Source organism: Microcaecilia unicolor, chromosome 4, assembly GCF_901765095.1.
Source record: "Microcaecilia unicolor chromosome 4, aMicUni1.1, whole genome shotgun sequence".
Taxonomy (NCBI): domain Eukaryota; kingdom Metazoa; phylum Chordata; class Amphibia; order Gymnophiona; family Siphonopidae; genus Microcaecilia; species Microcaecilia unicolor.
Genome location: NC_044034.1, coordinates 122,994,711 through 123,018,607, shown reverse-complemented (window position 1 = coordinate 123,018,607; position 23,897 = coordinate 122,994,711). Strand labels below are relative to the sequence as shown.

Sequence of the window (23,897 nt, the reverse complement as noted above, 5' to 3'; positions counted from 1 at the left end):
ACCTCTATATAGTACATGGACTTTATCTGCAAAGGAATTAGTAGGGTTTTAAAAAGTAGCACATAGCCGAGTAGGTTTAAAGAAGACCATAGGTCCACTGAGCCCACCTTTTATTTTAAAACACATCAGGATTTAAAATTAAAGTTAACAGGGCCAAGAGTATGTTGAATGCCATCAGAAGGCAATGAAAAAGAAAATAAATGCACGGTCGTAATAACTTTTTAACAGCTGTGAACCTCAACCCACCATCTTTTATAGCTTCTTCAAGATACTAATATAATGTCATGTGTTCCACATGTCAGTAAGCAACAAACCCTAGAAAGTGGGTAGACTTAATTTCCAAACATTGGAGTTTATCTTCAAAGTGATACCTCCGCATTGCCACTTGCAAAATGCAATGGCCTAATCCACACACTCCAGGCAATGTGTATTTGAATACTACATCCTTAAGCCACAGAATGGCAGGTTGCTATTTACTGATTAGGGTGTCATACAACATCAGTAGAGTTAATGACAGGCACATAAGTTTACACAGATTTTCCACTCCAAAAAAACCCCAAACAAAACAGGAAACATGCTATTCTTTGGATAAAAATACATTCATTTCTTCAAGTATTATTCAATATATATACATATATGTGTATGTGTGTGTGTGTGTGAATACATATAAAGACACAATTCTTTCCTTTAACTACAAAGACCAAAAAAAGCAGCAGAAGAGTGAATTTCAAAATCTACCATCACCCTGGATATGACTAGTGAAAATCTGTGACCTTTTTCCCTTTATTCAATGGCAAACATACATCTACAAATTATAACTGATTGAAAGTTCTTTTTTAAGATGCATATACACAGTCGTATAAAAAGACATCCGAATAGCCTCGGACTTGCATACCGAGATTACACAGGCTTGCCTTGCTGCTCTACAGAGGCAGCAATGATTTCAAGCGACAACAGAACCATGGTGTCCATTACCTGCATGCAACTTTCCTTGCCTGTGATGTGTGAAATTGTGTTGCATGCCGAGGCTGTCTTTATGGCTTATTTCCTGGCTTTGTCTTATTGTTTGGGCTACAGCTGATTTCCCTAAGCAGCAGTTCACACTCGGCTAACGCTTCAGCGGGCAAGTACTTCCCCATGGTTTCCACGATGCTTTGATAAGCCACCTTGTCGTGTTCCAGTGAGCGTATCAAGTTCCTCATTTTGTTCTCCTGAGACAAAATATTTTCAATGCTGGACTCCAAAGTTTGAATTTTAGTATGCGCTACCTGTCAAAACCAAAAACAGATGCTCTTTGGGTTGTTGTTTTTTTTTGCAACACAAATGGTTTTTGGTAATATTTCTTTTGCAATTAGTTGGTTCAGATGCTTTTCTTAATTCCTGCACTTAAAACAGCTTTTGGTTTACAGTATTTCTACATTGGCGGAACAACACTAGAGAGATGGCTGAGTGGCAGATGTGCAAGAGATCTGTTTTTTGGGGGAATTAATCAAAACTCACTAAAGCTTATTCCACTGATATTCAAAAGCATTTAACCAGTCAGGATTGGCACCTGGCCGGCTATCCAGCAATATTCAGCGGGGGACAGTCGGCTATCTCCCACTGACTATCACCAGTTAGCAGATAGCCGGTTATATCGGCCAACATAACCATATATCTGCCAATTTTCAGCCCCAATTTAGCAGCTATATTTGATTGCATGGGATATCTTTGGCTGGTTAGAAGATAACCGGCTAAGTCCGAATATCAATGTAGCCGGTTATCTTCTAACCGGCCAAAAACAAACCGGATATTCAATGCCAGTCTCCAGAAACGGCCTGGCATTGTGTACCCAGGTTTAGTGATGACTGGAAGAGTTAGCCAGGCTAACTACCATAGTCTGAATATCGGTCCCTTATAAGTAAAATCCATAACTGTCGTGGCCAGTGGTAAATTGTACAAAATAGAAGCTGTTATCATGGCATTATAAATTCAAGGGGGTCATTTTATTTACCTTTTTTCAAAGTCTAAAGCCTGCAGAAATTGACTGCACACCATGGAGGGGATTCTAGAACTATTCTGTAAATGGTGCTCCAGGTTGCACATCATTTATAGAATAGGGCTTAGAGACCATTTCCATTTCAAAAGTTGAGCACTGGTGTAACTGGTGTAAATGCCGGAGCTCAACTTCGGCCATTTTGGCACGGATATGGGTCTACTCTGTAACTCCGTGTACAAGTTTCTGTAACGCCCCTGACACATCCATGCCCCCTCCCACGGGCATATCCCCTATTGAGTTAGGTGCGAGAGCATAGTCGCCATGCCATCTAGATGTGCGTGCAAATTTTAATGGATGCCAATCAACATCAATAATTGATTGTTAGGACCCGATTATTGATGTTAATTGGCCCGTTAGCCAATTAATTTGCACGTGGATCTATGATCCGCACTCAAATGTTTGGCCCTGAAATTTCATCGCCGTATACAGAATCCGGAGGCATGCACATTTAATAACTACGTGCATGGAAAGTGTGTGCCTACTGTTATATGATCATGCAGGTATTCCCAGGGACACAGCATGAGTAGAGCAGAGGAGGCGTTGTGATTACACATTTACAAATTTTTGGAATTGATTTTATAAGGAAGCCTATGCAAGAAATCCAAAAAAGATGCCTATGTGCCTTTATAAACAGGCTCAAAGAGCCACCCTGAATGGCGAAGAAGTGCCAACACATGAATTTACACCAGTTCTGACGATGGTGTGAGTGCGTGCATATACTCTATACATGTGCCCGCATATTTTATACACTATGGAGTAAATTCTGTCTATGGTGCCAAAAGATCGGCGCTAAATGATATTTTATAAAATGTACTCTGAGATAGACGCCGTTTATAGAATAGCGTCGGGATCTGCACCCAGAGGATTTACACCAACTGAACCCAGATGTAAATCTTGGCACATAAGTTAGGCGCGTCTCCCCCAAATTCTATAATAGTGCGCATTTTAAAGGAACACCCCTACCCCGCCCATTTCCCCCCTTTTTAGATCTACGTGGAAACACTTAGGCGCTATTCTATAACTGGGTGCATAAGTGCAGTTCCGAGTGGATCTTCCATTTTTGGGTCACTGTGGCGCCTTGTTTACGTTATAACGCTTTTCCACGCTGAAAAATCAGCACAGAAATATCGCATAACACCAGGCGCCAGATATAGAATTCCCCTGTATAAGTGAACATTACAACTCCACCTTTGTTCCACCTTATAGTGTCAATTCAGTGTGGGGACCTTTTCCTAAAGGGTTGGTGCTCAGCAACCAGCTTGCCGCACACCAATCCAGAACTACCACTGGGCTACCACTAATATCAAATCCGATCATATTATGATCACTGTAATGCTCTGTAATTTTGTTCTTTATAATAGCGTTACATTGGTCACCCTCCAATCTTACGGTACCACGCTCAAAATCAAGGATAAATTACATATTACTAACAATAACTCCGCAAGTTCATTTTTCAGTTCTATCAGTACTCTGGGATGAATACCATCCGGTCCAGGAGATTTTCTACTCTTCAGTTTGAAGAACTGCCCTATTACATCCTCCAGGTTTACAGAGAATTCATTAAGTTTCTCTGACTCCGCTTCGAATACCATTTCTGGCACTGGTATCCCACCCAAATCTTCCTCGGTGAAGACCGAAGCAAAGAATTCATTTAATCTCTCCACTACGGCTTTGTCTTCCCTGATCGCCCCTTTTACTCTTCGGTCATCTAGCGGTCCAACCGATTTTTTGCCGGCTTCCTGCTTTTACTATACCTAAAATAATTTTTACTATGTGTTTTTGCCTCCAACACAATCTTTTTTTTGAAGTCCCTCTTAGCCTTCCTTATCAGCGCTTTGCATTTGACTTGACATTCCTTATGCTGTTTCTTATTATTTTCAGTCAGTTCCTTCTTCCATTTTCTGAAGGATTTTCTTTTAGCTCTAATAGCTTCCTTCACCTTACTTTTTAACCACGCCGGCTGTCGTTTGGTCTTCCGTCCTTTCTGTAGTTACAATCAAAGCAGTTTACATACTATACACAGGCAATTATTTTGTACCTGGGGCAATGGAGGGTTAAGTGACTTGCCCAGAGTCACAAGGAGCTACAGTGGGAATTGAACTCAGTTCCCCAGGTTCTCAAATCCCATCCACTAAACATATAATAAGAGGGCAACTTTAGGGTGGAATGAGGAAGAACTGAAAATGACACGGATAGCAGCAATATTCAACTGCTCTCCACATGACATATGCATTTAGTTTAGGCCTGCTGAATAGGAAGCCTAAAATAATCTGCAGATACTCAGTGCCTGCACTGGAGTTTAACATAAGCTGGTGACTGTGTTGATTCAATATCAGGCCCAGAACTATCAAAATTAATTAAGATGTATTCAGAAAGGGTCAGTGGTTTTCAAGTCGCTGACAGCTACAGGCAGATTTGACCCCAGATATAGACATTCAGTGCTGGGCTATGTCCATAACATAAGAACATAAAAGTAGCCATACTGGGTCAAGACCAATGGTCCATCTAGCCCAGTATCTTGTTTTCCAAACAGTGGCAAAGCCAGGTCACAAGTACCTGGCAGAAACCCAAATCCTGGCAACACTCCAAACTACAAATCTCAGGGCAACCAGTTGCTTCCCATGTCTGCCTCAATAGCAGACTACGGACTTTTCCTCCAGGAATTTGTTCAAACCTTTTTTAAACCCAGATATGCCAACCGCTGTTACCACATCCTCCGGCAAAGAGTTCCAGAGCTTAACTATTCGTTCAGTGAAAAAATATTTTCCTCCTATTTGTTTTAAAAGTATTTCCATGTAACTTCCTTGAGTGTCCCCTAATCTTTGTACTTTTGGAACGAGTAAAAAATCGATTTACTTCTACTTGTTCTACACCTCCATCATATCTCCCCTCATCTGACTCTTTTCCAAGCTGAAGAGCCCTAACCTCTTTAGCCTTTCCTCATACGAGAGGAGTTCCATCTTCTTTATCATTTTAGTTGCTGTTCAACAGCACAGAATATCCAGGGTCAGCTGCCGACCCAGAAGTTATGCATGTGCTGGCTGATATTCAGTGCCGGCACCAGCATAGCTAAGCAGGCAAAGAATATGGCCAATGCCCACATAACTGCCAGATCCTGCCTGACTCTGTCTCGGACTGTCCCAGCACCAACCAGGCAGTGCCATGGTGCTCAGAGCCGTTATTTAGTGGCAATGCCCAGTTAAATGTCTCTGAATATTGGCAGCCAGGATGCTGATCACTTAAACCATGCTGAATACTGACCCGAAATTTTTTTTTTATATGAAATATATTTAAAAATGCAACTGTAGAAGTTCTTATTTTTCTCAAAAAAAAAAAAAAGATCTTTAAAAGCCTTTGTTTAGCTGGTGACAAAACTGGGTCAAAAGTTGTCATGTTTTAAAACTGTTAACTACTTCTCAATTTGTGATAATTTCAGATTTGAAGGTATTTCTAGTCATTTGGATTAAGATTAAAATATCTCATGCTAAGCCTGCAGTTTGGTTAACAAATAAACTTAACCTAAGATACTTTTCTCTTACTAATCTTCAGTGAAAAAAGGGATATTTCTAATGTGGGGTAACTGGCCTTCTGAGGTAACACACCAACAGTGTGGAACTGCAGGAATGGTTAACACACATAATATGAAGTGCACACTAGTTGCTGTGTTTAACAACTAGGACTAAATTCTATAAATGGCACTGAAAAATTGGCACAAAAAAATGCACTAAACACTATTCTATAAACTGCACTCAAAGTTAGGCGCCATTTATAGAATAGCACTTAACATCGGGAACTGCGCCTAACTTTACACCAACTAAACCCTGGTGTAAATCCTCACGCCTACATTAGGTGCAGATCTATATTCTATAACTGCTCTCATAAACTACAGGAATGCCCCTGATCCGCCCATGACCCTCCCATGACTGTGTCCCTATTTTGGAGCCACGCAAATATCCTGGCGCCTAAAAATGCATACATAAATTTTAATTAAGGACAATTAGCACAGATAATTGATTGTTAGGGCCTCATTATCAGCACTAATTGGCTCGTTATTCAATTAAACTGTGCACAAATTTTTAAGCTCTATTTATAGAATTTGGGGACTAATGTAGAAATAGTCATTAGGGGCAAGGAATGGGTGGGGATTGCACCTTGATGCTGACATAGGGATTCTAATTACATGTTGACAGTTAATACAGCAGATAATGCCGAACAGTTAATGCCAAATCAAGAGGCATCGCTAACTGTGTTCCGCATTATTGACTGCCTTAATGTATGGTAGTGAGCTTCCCTTGTGTTAGTGGCACAATTGTCTCCCCAAAAGTCCAGAGAACATCCTCAAAGGTTACCAAAGATGTTTTGCACCTAAAATGTCTTACATTTCGAAGTCAGTGAGTATTAAGTGCAAAAGCTTATCACCCTTTAGTACACAGGAGTCTAAATTCTTCACTATGCTCTAATAAAGAATTCAACGGCAACGTTAGCCAACTTATTATCCACTGACCTGTAATTTCTCTAGTAGATCCATGTTCTGTCTCTTCAGCTGGCTGTTGACCCGCTCCAATTTTTCCATATGTTCTCCATCATCACATGGATTGGAGGCCTCAAGCATCTCATCCTGAAGTACATGGTACTCAACCTCATACGCATGAAGCTGCTTAGAAATCTCCATCTCAAAAACCTGTTGTGAAAGGGGAAAGTTAAAACAATAACTTGTATTAGTTTATAAAGATTTAGTTCCTTCAGCACCTCTCTGCATCAGTAAACTTCTTATTCCATACACACCATCCCACCACTTTTGCTCCACTGACCAGGAACTCCTTGTAATACCCTCCTTCTTACCATCTTACTCCCTTCTACATCTTACCATCTCCAGGGAATCTGCTATCAGCTATATTGCACCCAAGCTTTGGAACTTATTACCACTCTATATTAAAACCCAACCATTTCTCTCTGCCTTCAAAAATCAGCTCAAAATGTACCTTTTTACCAATGCTTTTGGCCTTTCCCAGCCCTGATCCTTTCCTCCACCAGTCCCTTCCTAACTTTCCATCTCCTCCTATAACTTGATTTAACCTACATAAACCGCATAGATATCTAGTACTAATATACTGTGGTATATCGAGCGCCAAATAAATAAATAAAATCATAAAACTGAGTCCTGCTTTGCATTCAGATCTGGGCTGTCCAAGGTGCACAGCAAGGAAGGACAAGATAAATAACAAATAAATAAATACATATAGAATGTCTTTGCAACATATAGATAGATAGATGGACGGACAGCATTGTTTATCAACTGTAACGTGTTTTCCATAAACAGCAGGACTGATCAGGCACACCAGTGGGTGACCTCATTCAACAGCCCCGAGGAAACAACTGTCCCAGAGTTCAGAACTAGTGCAGAATTCTGAGCAAGCGCAGGCTTTCCTGTGCACAGTGATCTCCTCAGTTAGGGATGTAGTTATCAAAGTGGGCTATCTGTAACACGTTATTTTACCGCTAACTTGTGCTATTTTAGCATAGGCCCAATTTTATACAATGACACCTAGGTAACAGTACAATAATCGTAGCCCATGTTGATAACTTCCCCACATAGTTCCATAACTCAAGTATGAATGCATCTCTTTGGGAATAACTGTGTGCTTGATCAACCTTGTGATCTATGGAAAACACCTATTACAGGTGAGAAACGATGGGGCCAATGAGCAAAAGAGGAAGGGATAAGTACATAAGTAATGCCACACTGGGAAAAAACCAAGGGTCTATCGAGCCCAGCATCCTGTCCCCGACAGCGGCCAATCCAGGCCAAGGGCACCTGGCGAGCTTCCCAAACGTACAAACATTCTATACATGTTATTCCTGGAATTGTGGATTTTTCCCAAGTTCATTTAGTAGTTGTTTATGGACTTGTTCTTTAGGAAACCGTCTAACCCCTTTTTAAACTCTGTCAAGCTAACCGCCTTCACCACGTTCTCCGGCAACAAATTCCAGAGTTTAATTATGCGTTGGGTGAAGAAACATTTTCTCCGATTTGTTTTAAATTTACTACACTGTAGTTTCATCGCATGCCCCTTAGTCCTAGTATTTTTGGAAAGCGTGAACAGACGCTTCACATCCACCTGTTCCACTCCACTCATTATTTTATATACCTCTATCATGTCTCCCCTCAGCCGTCTCTTCTCCAAGCTGAAAAGCCCTAGCCTCCTCAGTCTTTCTTCATGGGAAGTCGTCCCATCCCCGCTATCATTTTAGTCGCCCTTCACTGCACCTTTTCCAATTCTACTATATCTTTCTTGAGAAGCAGCGACCAGAATTGAACACAATACTCAAGGTGCAGTCGCACTAAGGAGCGATACAACGGCATTATAACATTCTCACACCTGTTTTCCATACCTTTCCTACTAATATCCAACATTCTATTCGCTTTCCTAGCCGCAGCAGCACACTGAGCAGAAGGTTTCAGTGTATTATCGACGACGACACCCAGATCCCTTTCTTGGTCCGTAACTCCTAACGTGGAACCTTGCATGTCGTAGCTATAATTCGGGTTCTTTTTTCCCCACATGCATCACCTTGCACTTGCTCACATTAAACGTCATCTGCCATTTAGCTGCCCAGTCTCCCAGTCTCGTAAGGTCCTTCTGTAATTTTTTACAATCCTTTCGCAAGATAACGACTTTGAATAACTTTGTGTCATCAGCAAATTTAATTACCTCGCTAGTTACTCCCATCTCTAAATCATTTATAAATATATTAAAAAGCAGCGGTCCTAGCACAGCCCCCTGAGGAACCCCACTAACTACCCTTCTTCATTGTGAATACTGCCCATTTAACCCCACTCTCTGTTTCCTATCCTTCAACTAGTTTTTAATCCACCATAGGGCATTTCCTCCTATCAGTGGAGCTGATCAATATCCATTCTGACTGCCATAGCACTGTTCAGGCAGAGTTGGAGAGGTTTGGGGTGAGAGTCAGGGTGGTCCAGGAAGTTATGAGGGCACCAGAAATATTAAGTGTCAGTGCCTACATAGCTATCCAGACAAACAGGACCAAATAAACAGCAGTCCTAACTTTTCCCAGTTAGCTACGGGACAGCACTGAATATCGGCTATCACTTCATAACTTCCAGGTATCACCGCTAACATGGTCCAATATTGAATATCTGGGTCTGAATTAGCTAGTGGCAGTAGCGTACCAAGGGCAGGGAGGTGGGAACAGTCCACCCCAGGTGCACGCCGCAAAGGGGTGCACAGAGCAGTTGTGCAGCTCTCGACTCTGATGTTACTTCCTGTTCTGGGATAGGGGACCAGCGGAGCTACTGCTTCGTACACCCCTATGTGGTGAGGATGATGCGCTTCGAGAGGAGATGGGTGATGCGCCAGGGGGGATGATGCACCAGTGAGATGATGTATCGGTGGGGGTGATGCACTGGGGGGGAGGAGTGAGGATGTATCATTGGAGCTCCCGCTGAAGGCTCAGGCCTAATTGCTTGCAATAACTCCTCATCTGATATTGTTAGCTATTGGTTATAAATATATACATTATGCCACCTCGAGGTGATTCAAAGAAGCAAATTAATCTACCAACCTCAAAACTTGCTTTGCAACTGACAAATGGAGGAATGCCTAGCCCACCAAGAATGGTTTCTCTCTCTGCAATCTCATCTCCACTGGACACCCCTGGCAGTGCTTCTCCAACAGTAAATGAACAGTAAATGATCCTGAGTTGGTGTTTGTTCTGCAGGCTATTAGAAAAGGTAATGCAATTCTCAGTGCGTAACTCGGGGAAAATACAGGTGGATTTAGCAGGGGTCTGAGTGGACTTACAAGCGGTGGTTCGCTGATTAGATCAGGTTGAGAAACATATAGCTGATGCAGAAGTTGAGGTGGCGTTACTGAAAAAAGAAACAAACTTGCATGACTCTGCCTTAGCTAAACTTTTGAATAAAATAAATGACTTGGAGAATTTGGTCCAGAAGGGCTAATATCAGAATTATTGGGCTCCTATAAGGAAGGTGAGTTTGGTCCGATGGCATAAGTACATAAGTAATGCCACACTGGGAAAAGACCAAGGGTCCATCGAGACCAGCATCCTGTCCACGACAGCGGCCAATCCAGGCCAAGGGCACCTGGCAAGCTTCCCAAATGTACAAACATTCTATACATTCCCGGAATTGTGGATTTTTCCCAAATCCATTTAGTAGCGGTTTATGGACTTGTTCTTTAGGAAACCGTCTAACCCTTTTTAAAACTCTGTCAAGCTAATCGCCTTCACCACGTTCTCCGGCAACGAATTCCAGAGTTTAATTATGCGTTGGGTGAAGAAACAATTTCTACGATTTGTTTTAAATTGACTACACTGTAGTTTCATCGCATGCCTCCTAGTCCTAGTATTTTTGGAAAGCGTGAACAGTCGCTTCACATCCACCTGTTCCACTCCACTCATTATTTTATATACCTCTATCATGTCTCCCCTCAGCCGTCTCTTCTCCAAGCTGAAAAGCCCTAGCCTCCTCAGTCTTTCTTCATAGGGAAGTCGTCCCATCCTCGCTATCATTTTAGTCACCCTTCACTGCACCTTTTCCAATTCTACTATATCTTTCTTGAGATGCAGAGACCAGAATTGAACACAATACTCAAGGTGCGGTCGCACCATGGAACGATACAACGGCATTATAACATCCTTACACCTGTTTTCCATACCTTTCCTAATAATACCCAACATTCTATTCGCTTTCCTAGCCTCAGCAGCACACTGAGCAGAAGGTTTCAGTGTATTATCGATGACAACACCCAGATCCCTTTCTTGGTCTTTAACTCCTAACGTGGAACCTTGCAGAATATGTTGAGAAACTTTTGCAGGAGCCTTTTTACTGCTGAAGCCTCCCCACCCCAGATTTTGTTAGGGAGGGCATACCTCAAGACATGTGGGACTCGCCAAGTAACTAGACCTATACAGGCCATAAAGAACTGCTGCTTAGAAGGACCAGAAAGTATAAAGCAGTGAAATAGAAGGGCCAAAGATGACTAATTTTCCCAGATTTTACTCCAAAAGTGGATCAGAAAAGGCTGCAGTGTAAGCACAGCATTCAAATGGTGTTCCTCTTGCTATGAGGTTTTGAGGAGTGTTAAAGGTGAAGCCTATTTCATTCTCTGACATGCAAGAAGTATAAAAATTCGTCATGCTTCATTTCTTGGACAATCCTCCTCTTTTAGGCAAGAAATATGGAATGGCAAGTCGACATCAGGTAGGAAACTCAAAAGTGAACCAAAAGAACATCAGAGAATGAAGAAAACAAGAAATAACTGTCAATTTAGATGCAAAGCATTGATAAAGAAGGCTAAAAGAGAATGTGAAGAAAAACTTGCCATGGAGACAAAATCATATTAACACCTTTTTCAGACACATCAGAAACAGAAAGCCGATGAGGGAGTCCATGAGCCCGTTAGTTCATGAAGGAGCAAAAGGGGTACTCAGGGGAGAAATGGCCATAGCGGAGAGATTGAATGAATGCGTCAGTCTTTACGGAAGAAGGTGTAAGAGATCTACCTGTGAAGACCATCTGTCTATATGTTGCAAAGACATTCTATATTTGCATTTCTAATATGTATTTATTTATTTGTTCTTCATCTTGCGAAGGTGAAGATGCAGAAGAACTGAAAGAAATCTTGGTGAACCTGGAAGAAGTACTGAGCCCAATCGACAAACAAGAGTAATAAATCACCTGCCGAAAGATGTTGTCATTAACTCTGTACCATGCAGAGGTTGTGTCAGATTCTGTTCTGCTCCATAACACAAACATTGTCCTTCAGTGAATGGGAAAGGGGCTAGGGCTTGATATACTGCCTTTCTGTGGTTACAATCAAAGCGGTTTACATACTATATATAAGTACTTATTTTGTACCTGGGGCATTGGAGGGTTAAGTGACTTGCCCAGAGTCACAGGAACCTGCAGTGGGAATAAAACCCAGTTCCCCAGGATCAAATCCTCTTGTTGAACACTGGTTCATGTCTCACAAACGCTAGTAAACTCGTTAAGCCATTGAAGCTTTGCTATAAGAATAGCATCGAATAGCATAGCATTTATTCTTCTATTCCGCATATTCCAAAACTAGTTCAACACAGATCACAGTTCCGAAAGCAATCAGGCATAACCAGAGAATTATTGCAAATACTTACATAGCATAATAACCTAGCTTAATATATCAAGCATCAACATAATCAGCATTTACAAATTTCTGAAATAGAAACTGCCAGGGTCCTGTAGGTACTGTAGTCAATTTCATTTCATCCAACATTATCCATTAGCAATAAATTACAAACAGAGAAAGAGCAGAGCAAAAAGAAAAATGGACCTGGGTAATGATTTTTTCCATTTTTGCCTTCGACATGTCTGGTATCGTGTTCTTCAAGAAATCCACAGTGCTCTCAAAGTTGTCGCATTCCATTATAAGAGCTTCATTGTTACTTAACAGGCTAAGTGCCACCTTAAATATAACGTCTGTTCCCTGAAGGAAAATAATATCTGAGGAAAAGAAACAAAACATGTTATCTTAAAACCAAATCAAATTACTAATGATTATTGTGTTTGTGTTCAGGTTTAGAAATGAAAGACGTTTGATCAGAATTTTCATTTTTAACAAACTATCTTGAGTAAAGTACCATTAAGTAGCACTGTATACTTCTTTCTCAAAATTACCTAAAAGTATTTTTTTTTTTACCAGGTCAAAAATTAGGTTTCTCATTTTCCTTCTGGCTACTCCCTGACTTGGTGTTCAAAGCAGATCATCTCCAAACTACTGTACTGTGCACCGTAAGCTGGTTAAAGGCGGCTAGATACGAAGCAGGTGGGGGGGGGGGGGGGGGGGGAGAGGTTACACAGAAGGTAATGAATGGGTATGAGGTGAGGGGGGGAGGTTGTATAGAAAGTACAAAAAGCTGGAGACACTTCTACTATTACTACTAAGCTCTGTTTATCTGGAATAATTAGAGCCAAAGCTGCAAGAAAATTGATCTTCCCAGATAATTCTGGATGAGGAGCACTTTCTGATGATACAGTTTTGGATAATAGGTGGATTATGTGGGGAACAGGTCACTTAAACCACCATCTCTTGCACCCTGGAAGCTACTTGGTTGGTGATACTTTAGAGTTATATCTGTCAAGGCTACTCAGGGAGTCAGGGATAAGCTTAAGATGCAGGACTCCAAGGTGGCCGACGCTCCAGAAGGCCCAATTGTCACCCTTCATGACACTGCAGTAGAGGAACTGACTAAACATCTTACAGTGGTTATGGAAGATGTACTGTCCAAAATACAGGTAGCTATTGAGGAGATAAAGAAAGAGTGAAGGACTGCATTGCACAGCAAGAGGGCTGAACTGACAATTTTGAGGAGCGGATCTGGAACCTTGAGACGGCTAATAAAGAGCTGATGGACAAAATAGAAGATCAGGAGAACACAGGACGGTGCAATAACCTGAAATCCACTGGCATACCATCTTTGGTAAAAGACCAAGACCTCTGGTAAACCTTTTTAACATGCAAAAATCGATAGGTAATAACACCAAACTGTCAATAACATCAACATAGCTTCAAATAATTAAATGTTGTTTAATAGTAATTCATAAGTATGATGTCCAAATATAAGTATGATGTCCAAATAAGTACAAATAATTTCTTGTTGAAACTCGAAGCGGTTGCTGAGAAAATGACAAAAAATGCTAGCATTTTTTTCTCCTCACCCTGTATATATACATAGAAAAGCACAGTCCATCTAGAATCCAGAAAAATGGGGGAGAAAGGTAAGCTGACCCAGTCTATTTTCTCAGGATTAACACAGATTCCCCCACTCTGAGTTCCAACTCAACTGCACTGTCTTATCAACATAGAAATAAAGGTTAAGCAAGGCTAATGCTGGGCAGACGTTTAAGATCTACATCCCAATTATGGCTAGACAGATTTGATTGGGCTGGACTAGGTTTGACAGCAACTCCAGTAGTTGAAAATTAAGCCAAAAGTGACAAGTACAAATCAAGATCAAGTACGCATATGTTATAATCACATCATATCATATGGCATGAGTTCATCTTGTTGGTCAGACTGGATGAATTATCTAGGTCTTTATCTGCCATCATCTACTATGTTACCATATATATATATATATACATACATATATATAGATATATAGATATATATATATATATATATATATATATATATATATATATATATATATATATATATATATATATATATATATATATATGTTAACTTGCAGGTGTCGTATTTTTTCTGACTCAACTAACTTACATCTTGACTAGATTTTGAGAGCTTCATTACACACAGCGGCTCAGCATAGCTTACCAAAAACTCTGGCTACAAATCCGAGAGAGAACTGGGAAGCAAAGAGTGTGAGGAACCAAGGCGCAGCATAGAGACTGGGGCTGATTTCATTCTCTTCCAGATGATTATAAAGGTCTCGGTGATAGTCATGGAGGAGTCTGGACAGCTGGTACATCTGGATCTGATTCAATTTTGAAGGCACAAAGAAGAATAAAGCTATTAGTTTTCTCTTTTCTTTAGTGGAAGGTTCTTCTCTGTTATTACCTTTATTCATAATTTGTCCTGTGTACAGACATGTTTACAAGGTATTCAAATTAATATGATAACCACTGCCTATCAGGCCCATTAAGGGACAATCTATAAAACACATGCCAACATTTACATGCATACATGTTTGAATACTAGTATATATGAACGTATGTACCAGATTTCCATCTAAGTACTACGCTATAAATACATCTTATATAGTGTGTATTTACATGGGGGGGGGGGGGGGGAGGCGTACACAGGGATGCAGCCAAGGAGAAGTATGGGCGGCATGCACACCTATACACCTAACTTATAGAATACTTTGTTACATGCATATGTCTGGCATTTAGGTACTGTGAGGGAGTACATGTCCCTGAAACACTCCCACACTGATGTTGCAGTTAAGCCACTTTACGGCAGGTGGCGCTAACCTGCCATGTATATTACTTACACCCATATCCAAAGACTTAAAGAAGAAATTAAATGACACAACCAACTATCGACCAGTAGCATCCATCCCCCTGATAATAAAACTAATGGAAAGTATGGTAACCAAACAACTCACCCACTACCTAAACAAATTCACAATACTACATAAATCACAGTCAGGATTTCGATCCAACCATAGCACTGAAACAGTGCTAACCACTCTCATAATCAAATTTAAGCAACTAATTGCAACTGGGAACAATGTGCTACTACTACAATTCGATATGTCCAGTGCGTTCGACATGGTCAGCCACCAAACACTCTCGAACATCCTAGACTACTTCGGGATTGGAGGAAACATACTAAGATGGTTTACAGGCTTCTTAACAACAAGAACTTATCATCAAGTGACTTCCAAATCAAAAACATCAACACCATGGAAACCTGAATGCGGAGTACCACAAGGATCACTGCTCTCACCAACCCTTTTTAACCTAATGATGACACCTTTAGCCAAATCGCTATCTGACCAAGGACTCAACCCATACATATATGCAGACGATGTCACGATATACATCCCGTTCAAACAAGACATAACCGAAATCACAAATGAAATCATACACAGCCTCCAAACAATGAACTCATGGGCAGACGCATTTCAACTAAAGCTAAACGCAGAAAAAACACAATGTCTCATCCTGTCCTCACAATACAACACAATCAAACCCAATACCATAAACACCCCAGACTACATCCTTCCGGTCTCAGATAGCCTGAAAATTCTGGGAGTAACAACTGATCGAAATCTCACACTCGAAGACCATGCGAAAAATACTGCAAAGAAAATGTTCTACTCAATGCGGAAACTTAAAAGAATCAAACCTTTCTTCCCAAGGGAAGTATTCCGCAGCCTAGTACAATCAATGGTGCTAAGCCATCTAGACTACTGCAATGCCATCTATGCTGGATGCAAAGAACAAATCATTAAGAAGCTTCAAACCGCTCAAAACACAGCAGCCAGACTCATATTTGGGAAAACGAAATATGAAAGTGCCAAACCCCTAAGAGAAAAACTACACTGGCTCCCATTAAAAGAACGACTTGCGTTCAAAGTTTGCACCCTGGTCCACAAAATCATTCACGGGGAAGCCCCGACCTACATGTCAGACCTCATAGACTTGCCTATGAGGAACGCAAAGAGATCATCACGCACATACCTCAATCTCCACTATCCTAACTGTAAAGGGCTAAAATATAAATCCACATACGCGACCAGCTTCTCATACATCTGCACGCAGTTATGGAATGCTCTACCGAAGGCCATAAAAACAACGCAAGACCTAACCATTTTCCAAAGGCTAATGAAAACAGATCTCTTCAAGAAGGCATACCATAAACACCCATCTTAAATACTAAATAACAACACTACACACGATCTATACAAAACCAAAATCTTATCACATGATAAACACTACCACCCTAAACCTTATGTCAAACAGGGTCTCTCTATAGTCGATGACCTAATGTAGATTATAATCCAATTTATTACTCAGAAACCTTCATGCAATACCATAATGTATTCTTCTTTATCATGCATGTACGCACATGGTATATATATACATATACCATGATCTATTCCATATATGTTATGTTCCATGTATGTTACCATGTATGTATGCACCTTAACGCAATACCATTTGTAAATCTGTTACCTGGAAATAAGCCACATTGAGCCTGCAAATTGGTGGGAAAATGTGGGATACAAATGCTACAAATAATAAATAATAATAATAGGCTGTGAGGAGCAGGAGCTCAGGCCAAGAGGTGGTTAAATGCCCTGGAGCAGAGTAGATTATGGCCCTGAGGAAAGAGGTTTCCAGTTGCAAGACCCCCGAATATAAAGATCTGGAGGAGGACCACGAGTGAAGAATCCTTCCAAGGTGTTGGCTGGGCTGCAATACCTGTGGAGAGACCCAGGGAAGCAAGAATTGGCCCTATTTCCAAGGTTTGCACCAGGGGATAAAGAGAAAATTCCCAGGGGTTACAAGAGAAGAAGCAAAAGACTGCAAAGGTAATAGAGTGCATTTCTTTATTCATGAAGATCCAAACTTGAGTTTCCTAACTAGAGCCAGACCCGGATTTATACAAGAAGAGAGGAGAAACCACTGTTAGCGTGCTTGCTGCCATGTTAAGCCCTGAGCCTATGACAGACCCAGAGTGCTATTTTGTTTGTCTGTTCAGCAATAAAGTTTCCTTTTGATTTATAGGGGGGAGCTGTTTCACTGGGCCGTCTGCAACTCACCATGCGGCAGTCCGATGCCACAACTCCGCTCGATGCCTGTACAGCGGCCCAGCGATCTGGAGGTCCCCGAGGTGCTTCGACGCCTCGTGTTCTCACCAGGTGAGATCTCCGTTTGGCCCTCTGGTCAGAGTTCGGCCTGGGTCAGTGTTCGATTGTGGTGGGGAGCCGTTTCCCCCAGCCGTCTGTCCGCCTCAGTCGCAGTGCAGCAGGGCGTCGCAATGTAGCGTGGTGTGTCGGTCTGGGACAGCAGTTTTGTGCGGCTCCTTCCAGATGCGCTGACCCTGAGGCACGTCGACAACACACTGTCCTCTGCAGACCCTCGCCAGGCCCGACCGGTCCGCTCCTCGATCTGGGTCAGCAGCGATTATTCACCGTGACTCACCGTGCGGCAGCCCAACGTAGCGACTCCGCTCGATGGCCCGTACAGCAGCCCAGTGGTCTGGAGGTCCCCATGGTGCCTCAACGCCTCACGTTCTCACCTCGATCACCAGGTGAGATCTCCGCTTGGCCCTCTGGTCGAAGTTAGACCTGGGTCGGTATCCGCTGTCAGTCCGGTAGTCTCCGTGGTCCGCTCGGGGTGTGCACAGCCCGATTCGGTCCTTTTCTTGTGAGGGTCACCGGAGCTGGCTGATTCCAAGACCACTAGATAGTGGCCATCTTAACAAAGGTTCTCAAGCAGGTAAACAGGATCCAGGCAGCTTACAACAATTAAAAATGTGTAAGCATAAAGGAGGAGATTCTATATATGGCACCTAAAAAATAAGCACTGAAAGTGCCAACTAAGCATATTCTATAACTGGCGCCTAGATTTAGGCGCGGTATATAGAATACGCTTAGTTGAAATCTCAGCGCGTAAAACTTCACGCATCCATTTATATCAACAAAAATGTGAAGTAAATCCCGAAGCATAGATTTATGCGCACTGGGCTATATTCTATAACTATGCGCATAAATTCTGGAATGCTCAAGAAACTCACATTTCCCCACTCATAACCACACCCCTATTGCCTGTGCATGTTAGGAGTTTGGCACACTTCATTTCAGAATACACTTAGCAAGTTCTGCGCATAAATTCTAATTAGTGCCAATTAGTGCTCATTATTGCTTGTTAAGTGCTGTTATCAGCGCTCATTAGCTTGTTAAGTTACGCGCATTGTTATGGAATCCGCTTGGATTTCGGCACGGATCTCTAGGCGCACTATATAGAATCTGGGGGGGAACCATTAACATGGAGGTAGGGTGGGAGTTATCAATGTGGGCTACCAATCAGACGGGTTATTTTAGCCCAACTCATGCTATTTTAGCACAGGTCCCATTTTTTTGCATTGAGAACTAGTTACTAATAAACTGAGTTAACAGTAAAATAACTCATCAACAGCAGCCCACATTGATAACTTCACTCCCCTAAAATTATAAACCTACAGATACCAGCATTCTAAGGAAAAGCCTTGCAAACCAGCCAGATTTTACATGTCTTCCTGAACATTATGATGTTACCTGCCAATCTCTGAAAGAGTTAAAAGGTTTAAACCATGCCCATTCACAGATCCCCAGAAACAGAGGTGCTTATGCCAGACATATCACTCAAATGAATTTCTGAACTCCAACAACCTTGACATACACCCCCTTCTAGTTGACACCTTTTTTGGGTATGGCCTATGGAGGATGTGGAGGTATGTAGGGCCAGATGCAGAGACTCATTGTAGGGCATCAACTGCATAAGTCACAAGGTGTTGAAAGCAAGACAGAAAAGAGGGATGATGTGTAAGTAACACAATCAGTCAATAGTTGAGCCAGCTCTGACCTCTTTGTATTGACAAGGTGTTCTGTATGGCTGTTCTCTGATCTCCAGTTCATGTCTGGTCAGTTCAAACCTCCCTCTCTCTTTCCTACTCATTCCCTAGCCTCAGAAATCTTAAGATGTTTTCAAGATGCCAGCATCATTAGATACCAGTCACCCTGTATTCTGAAGAGAGCTGGAATCAAGCATGCCTTGCTTATACCAACTCTAGTTATTTGAAATACATTTTTACACATAGAGGGGACAATTCTATAAAGGGCATCAAAATTTAGATGCCAAAATGCAGCACATTGAATGTGAATTCTATAACAGCATCTGGGTGCCCAGCTTCCATCATTTTCAGGTAAAATCTTGAAAAATGATCTGTAATTTTTATATTATTTGCCATAAGACCAGATTAATGAAATTATTGAATGCTTGTTTTAGTTCCCCAGATGGAATAAGTTATTTTGGGCGAAAACTGGTTGGTGGCTCCTGAGGACGCACTTATGTGAAACGGAGAGGCTCTGTAGAGCTGAGCCAATATTGAAAAAGCCACTGAAAGTTAAGTTTATTGTTCCAATTAATGCCAAAGTTTATCAGAAAAGTATGTTTCATTGCTGGAAAGTATATTTCATCAATGGAAAATATGAACACTGAGGGGAAAACGTTAGTTGATTTATTTTTATAAACAAAGTAAAGAACACAAGTTTAAAATAGAAACAAAAGTTTGAGAAAAAATAATCTGAATTAATAAAGGCAAGTAGAGGTTTTTAGACTGATGATGGGACATAAAATCAATTTGTTTTCAATTTGTCAAGAGACTAAGAAGACATTGAACATACTGAAGTCTTTTCCCCCCCATATTGGTAAAATAATAATTTGATAAAGAGATTCAATATATATCATATACAATCTGGGAGTACCTGCACTAACATAAAGTAACTACTTTTTGTCTGCAGTAACCACATAGTAAATGCAGATGTTTTTCCAGTAATTGCAAAACCTTTAGGCAGCTTATTAAATGAGGCTCAAAATAACAAAAAATTAAAAAACGGGGCAATTCTATAACTTAGCTCCAAGATGTAGTTGCCACAATGGGCTATGCTTAATAAATGTATTTAAATGTGCCAAAGCAATTATAGACACACCCACTTACGACATGTCAATGGTTGGTGTAACTTGTTGTGACCATGTGTGTCATGTGAAAAGTTTTGTTTATGTTTTTTCCCCATAAATTAGAGTATGTATGCTGATCTTTTTTGAAACAAATTGATCCTTTTCTGTTTATAGACTGTATCCATTTTCAGCACATTTGTGAAGCATTCTTTGCTACATTTGGGCTCTAACATATCTACACAGGTTAGTCATTTTTAGAGAAACCATTGAAAATTTACGATTCACATCCTGGTCATCTTGTTTTGTTAAAATTATATTATTTATAATTACCTTTTTTATATATATTTTGTATATATGTTTATTACCATATTGTTTATATAATCCATTATAGTATACTAATAAAAAAAACCTGTTTCTCACTGAAATGAAACGGGCGCTAGCAAGGTAATGACCTTCCGCCATTAATGTTTTTAAGGGAAGATTCTTCTCCCCTTCCGTTCTCTCCACTTGCCTCCTACTTTGATGTCTGTACCTTGGAGTTCATTTTCAGAGTGTGGAAGAGAGAGATACACGTGAAGGGTCATAATCGAACGGCGCCGGCCATCTATATGGCCGGTGCCGCAAAGAGCAGTCCCGAACCGTATTATCGAAAAAGATGGCTGGCCATCTTTCGTTTCTATAATATGGTTGGGGCCGGCCAAATGTCAGAGATGGCCGGGTTTGAGATGGCCGGCATCGGTTTTCGCCAATAATGGAAACCGATGTCGGCCATCTCAAACCCGGCCAAATCCAAGGCATTTGGTCATGGTAGGGGCCAGCATTTGTAGTGCATTGTCCGTACCTCGAAGTTCAACTTTCTTGAAAGTGAGAGTCCTGTCAGGCAATCTGTGTGCTTCCCGCTACCGTGGTCCTCTGTTCTCTGGTCGTGGCGTTACTATGCAGCCTTCCCTTCCCTCCGAGGGCGGGGCAGTGAGAGCGAGTGTGATTGCCTGTGATTGGTCCCTTCTCCTTCTGACTTTGCGTTTCTTTCCCTGGCAACTATACAGAGTTCCCTTGAGGGCTGGGGAGTGATCGGGAGTGCGATTACAACCCTACGAACACTACACGGCTTCACTGCCACGCTGCCACGGAGTCAGCTTCAGAACGTTGGAGGTGCAAATTATTATATTAGATATCTTTTTACGTTTATACATGACTTTTTGGTTCTAAAGGTTTATTTTCTTTTAACATGTTTTATTCATACATACACTATACTATCATTTTACAGACTCCTGAGGCAAGCACTTTAGATGAAACACGATGCCGTGTCAAGTCAACATTTTTAACATCATCTCATTTATGGAATAGTGTATATGACATCTTCCGTCTCCCTGATATCATTGGAAGAGTTTTGTTGATCATGCTACTCCTCTGTCTGACCATGTGCATCACGCAACTGATAGCATTCTATAAGTTCTACATGGTGACACTTATGGCCCGTCCTTGCTTCGTCCATGTGTACACCCCTTGCAGTTACACACTAACCACTGGATTCTATATATGTCATCCATATTTGGGCGCACTGCCGAGATGTGTGTCCATATTAATTAGTTAACAAGCCATTGAGCAAAAACTGGATGCTAACAACCAATTATTGACATTAATTAGCAACAATTGAGATTTGTGCATGCATCTGGCTGCACACTATTCTGTAACGCTAGGTGCCCAAGTTCCGTAATTCAAAGGAGGTGTGGCTATGGGAGGGGCATGGGCATGGTGAGTCTTCTTGTTTTCTACCCTGTTAGAGCACTTCCACTCAACAGCACACAATGCTGTTCTTAAACTTCCAAAATGGCCCCTCCCAATTATAACAAAAAAACCCCCCCTCAAATCCCAGTGGACTCTATCTCATATTATAAACACAAAAACACAGAATGTGATGGTTGGCAAGGATTGTAAATCCCCCATCTAGTATGCTACACTTTCCTGCCTTTTCCATCATTTCTTCACAACTAAGAATCCTCTATGCTTATCCCACATTTTCTTGACATCCTGTTAATGCTTTAGCTGCCTCCAACATCACCTCCACCAGTACGTTATTCCATCCTCTACTTTTGTGCGAAGAACTCTCTGCATCTACCCCTCTGGAGTCTCATGTCATGACCTCCTGTGTTGATCATTTAGGATTGTGGGCCTACCTGCAGTGACATCATATCAGGCCTGTACTGTTTGCGGAAGCCCAGGTCATACATCAGGAACTTCAGCATCTCAAAGGCCTGCTCTTCGCTCATGTGTAGAAGCAACACTCCAGCTACAAAGCTGATGCCCTGGCAGTAGCCCACTTCTTTGTCCAGCAAAGAGTACGCTTTCAAGAGGTTAAAAAGAGACAGTTGCCCCGCTCCCAGCTGGGCAGAAAAGTATGGGTGAGTTGGAAAAGTCCGTCCTAGATGAAAGAACAGAAGACACGTTTTTACTTTTCGGGCACAGATATTTTAAAATACAGGTGTTAAACATTTTTTTTCTGTTTCATTGGAAGCTCTTCATTTTATGGTTTATGATTTATTAGACTAGTAACCTCTTAATATACCATCTTTCATTTAAAAAAATGGAAAAGCAGTCTACAAATTAAAACAATTAAGGAAAGGAACTACAATCTCAATAGGAGAGAAAAGAAGGAAAAAGATAAAAACAGAAAAATCAATAAAAAGAATAAACAAGGACAATAAAACTAAAAACTATGAATCACCAGCAGAAAAAAAGAGATGTGTTCCCTGATTTCATATGTTTTATTTTCTCTGTCCAGCCTGCTTGAGTTACATAGAGAAATTAGGATTATGAACCTCAGTGCTTCTTAGAAACAAAAGTTTGCAAAGTGTCCAAACAACAGAAAAAGCCAACTAGGCTCCTTGCAAACAGCAAACAGGAACAATTTTAAATAATGAAAAGAAATATGGACATGAAACATTAAGGAGAGTCCATATGAGCAGGTAGTTCATTAGCATTCATTATGATTATTCTGAAAAAAAAATTATTTTGAGGCTCTCCAGTCTTGAGGTCCTCCATCCTTGAATAGTTACTATAGTTACTTCCTGCTTTCCTATCCTCTCTAAAAACTTCAATTTAAGCAATGTGTTTGTTCTTCACAATACCAATTGCCTATACTTTCCAGAAAGGGGTCATATAGGAAGGGGAGGAGGCTTTCCTATGATCATGCAAACAAGTGTAAGTGAGAGACTATCACAGGACACACACTCCACTGACAGCTGAAATCCAATTCACTCTTAACGGATTTGAAGTCAAACTAGATTCCATTTTGAATACACATTATTTCCTTTTGGGGGGGAGAGAGAAAGGAGTTGTTATAATGTGTTACAGCTGACTTCTTTTTTTTTTTTACATCTCAAAGGTTAGCAATACACCATCGGATCAATATTCGGCTAGCAGTGGTCAATGTTTCTTTAAATGTTGACAGCCACAAAATGGACCCAGGCATCAAGCACTGAATGGTGGTGTCTGGAAGTTATATAGGTACGATTCAGAGGCGTAGCTAGGTGGGTCGCCATGGGAGCTGCCACTCCTCCAAATGAACTTCCGACAGCAACGGCGCCTATATTTCACGTGATGTGTCACGATTAAAATATGCGCCGGCTCATGGTTTTG

General features: G+C 41.2%; 1 protein-coding gene across 3 annotated transcripts in view; it reads right to left on the bottom strand.

Annotated features, from left to right (window-relative positions):
* Window positions 1-1,020: 1,020 nt before the first annotated feature.
* Window positions 1,021-23,897, bottom strand: part of TBC1D4 (TBC1 domain family member 4) — a 271,276-nt gene continuing 248,399 nt past the window's right edge. For all 3 annotated transcript variants that reach the window (XM_030200605.1, XM_030200606.1, XM_030200607.1), the window contains 5 exons: window positions 22,436-22,680; window positions 14,401-14,560; window positions 12,394-12,563; window positions 6,543-6,719; window positions 1,021-1,268 (listed from right to left, as the gene is read on the bottom strand). In XM_030200605.1, coding sequence (XP_030056465.1) covers window positions 1,035-1,268; window positions 6,543-6,719; window positions 12,394-12,563; window positions 14,401-14,560; window positions 22,436-22,680 — 986 coding nt within the window. In that variant the 3' untranslated portion in view covers window positions 1,021-1,034. The remainder of the gene's footprint in view (window positions 1,269-6,542; window positions 6,720-12,393; window positions 12,564-14,400; window positions 14,561-22,435; window positions 22,681-23,897) is intronic.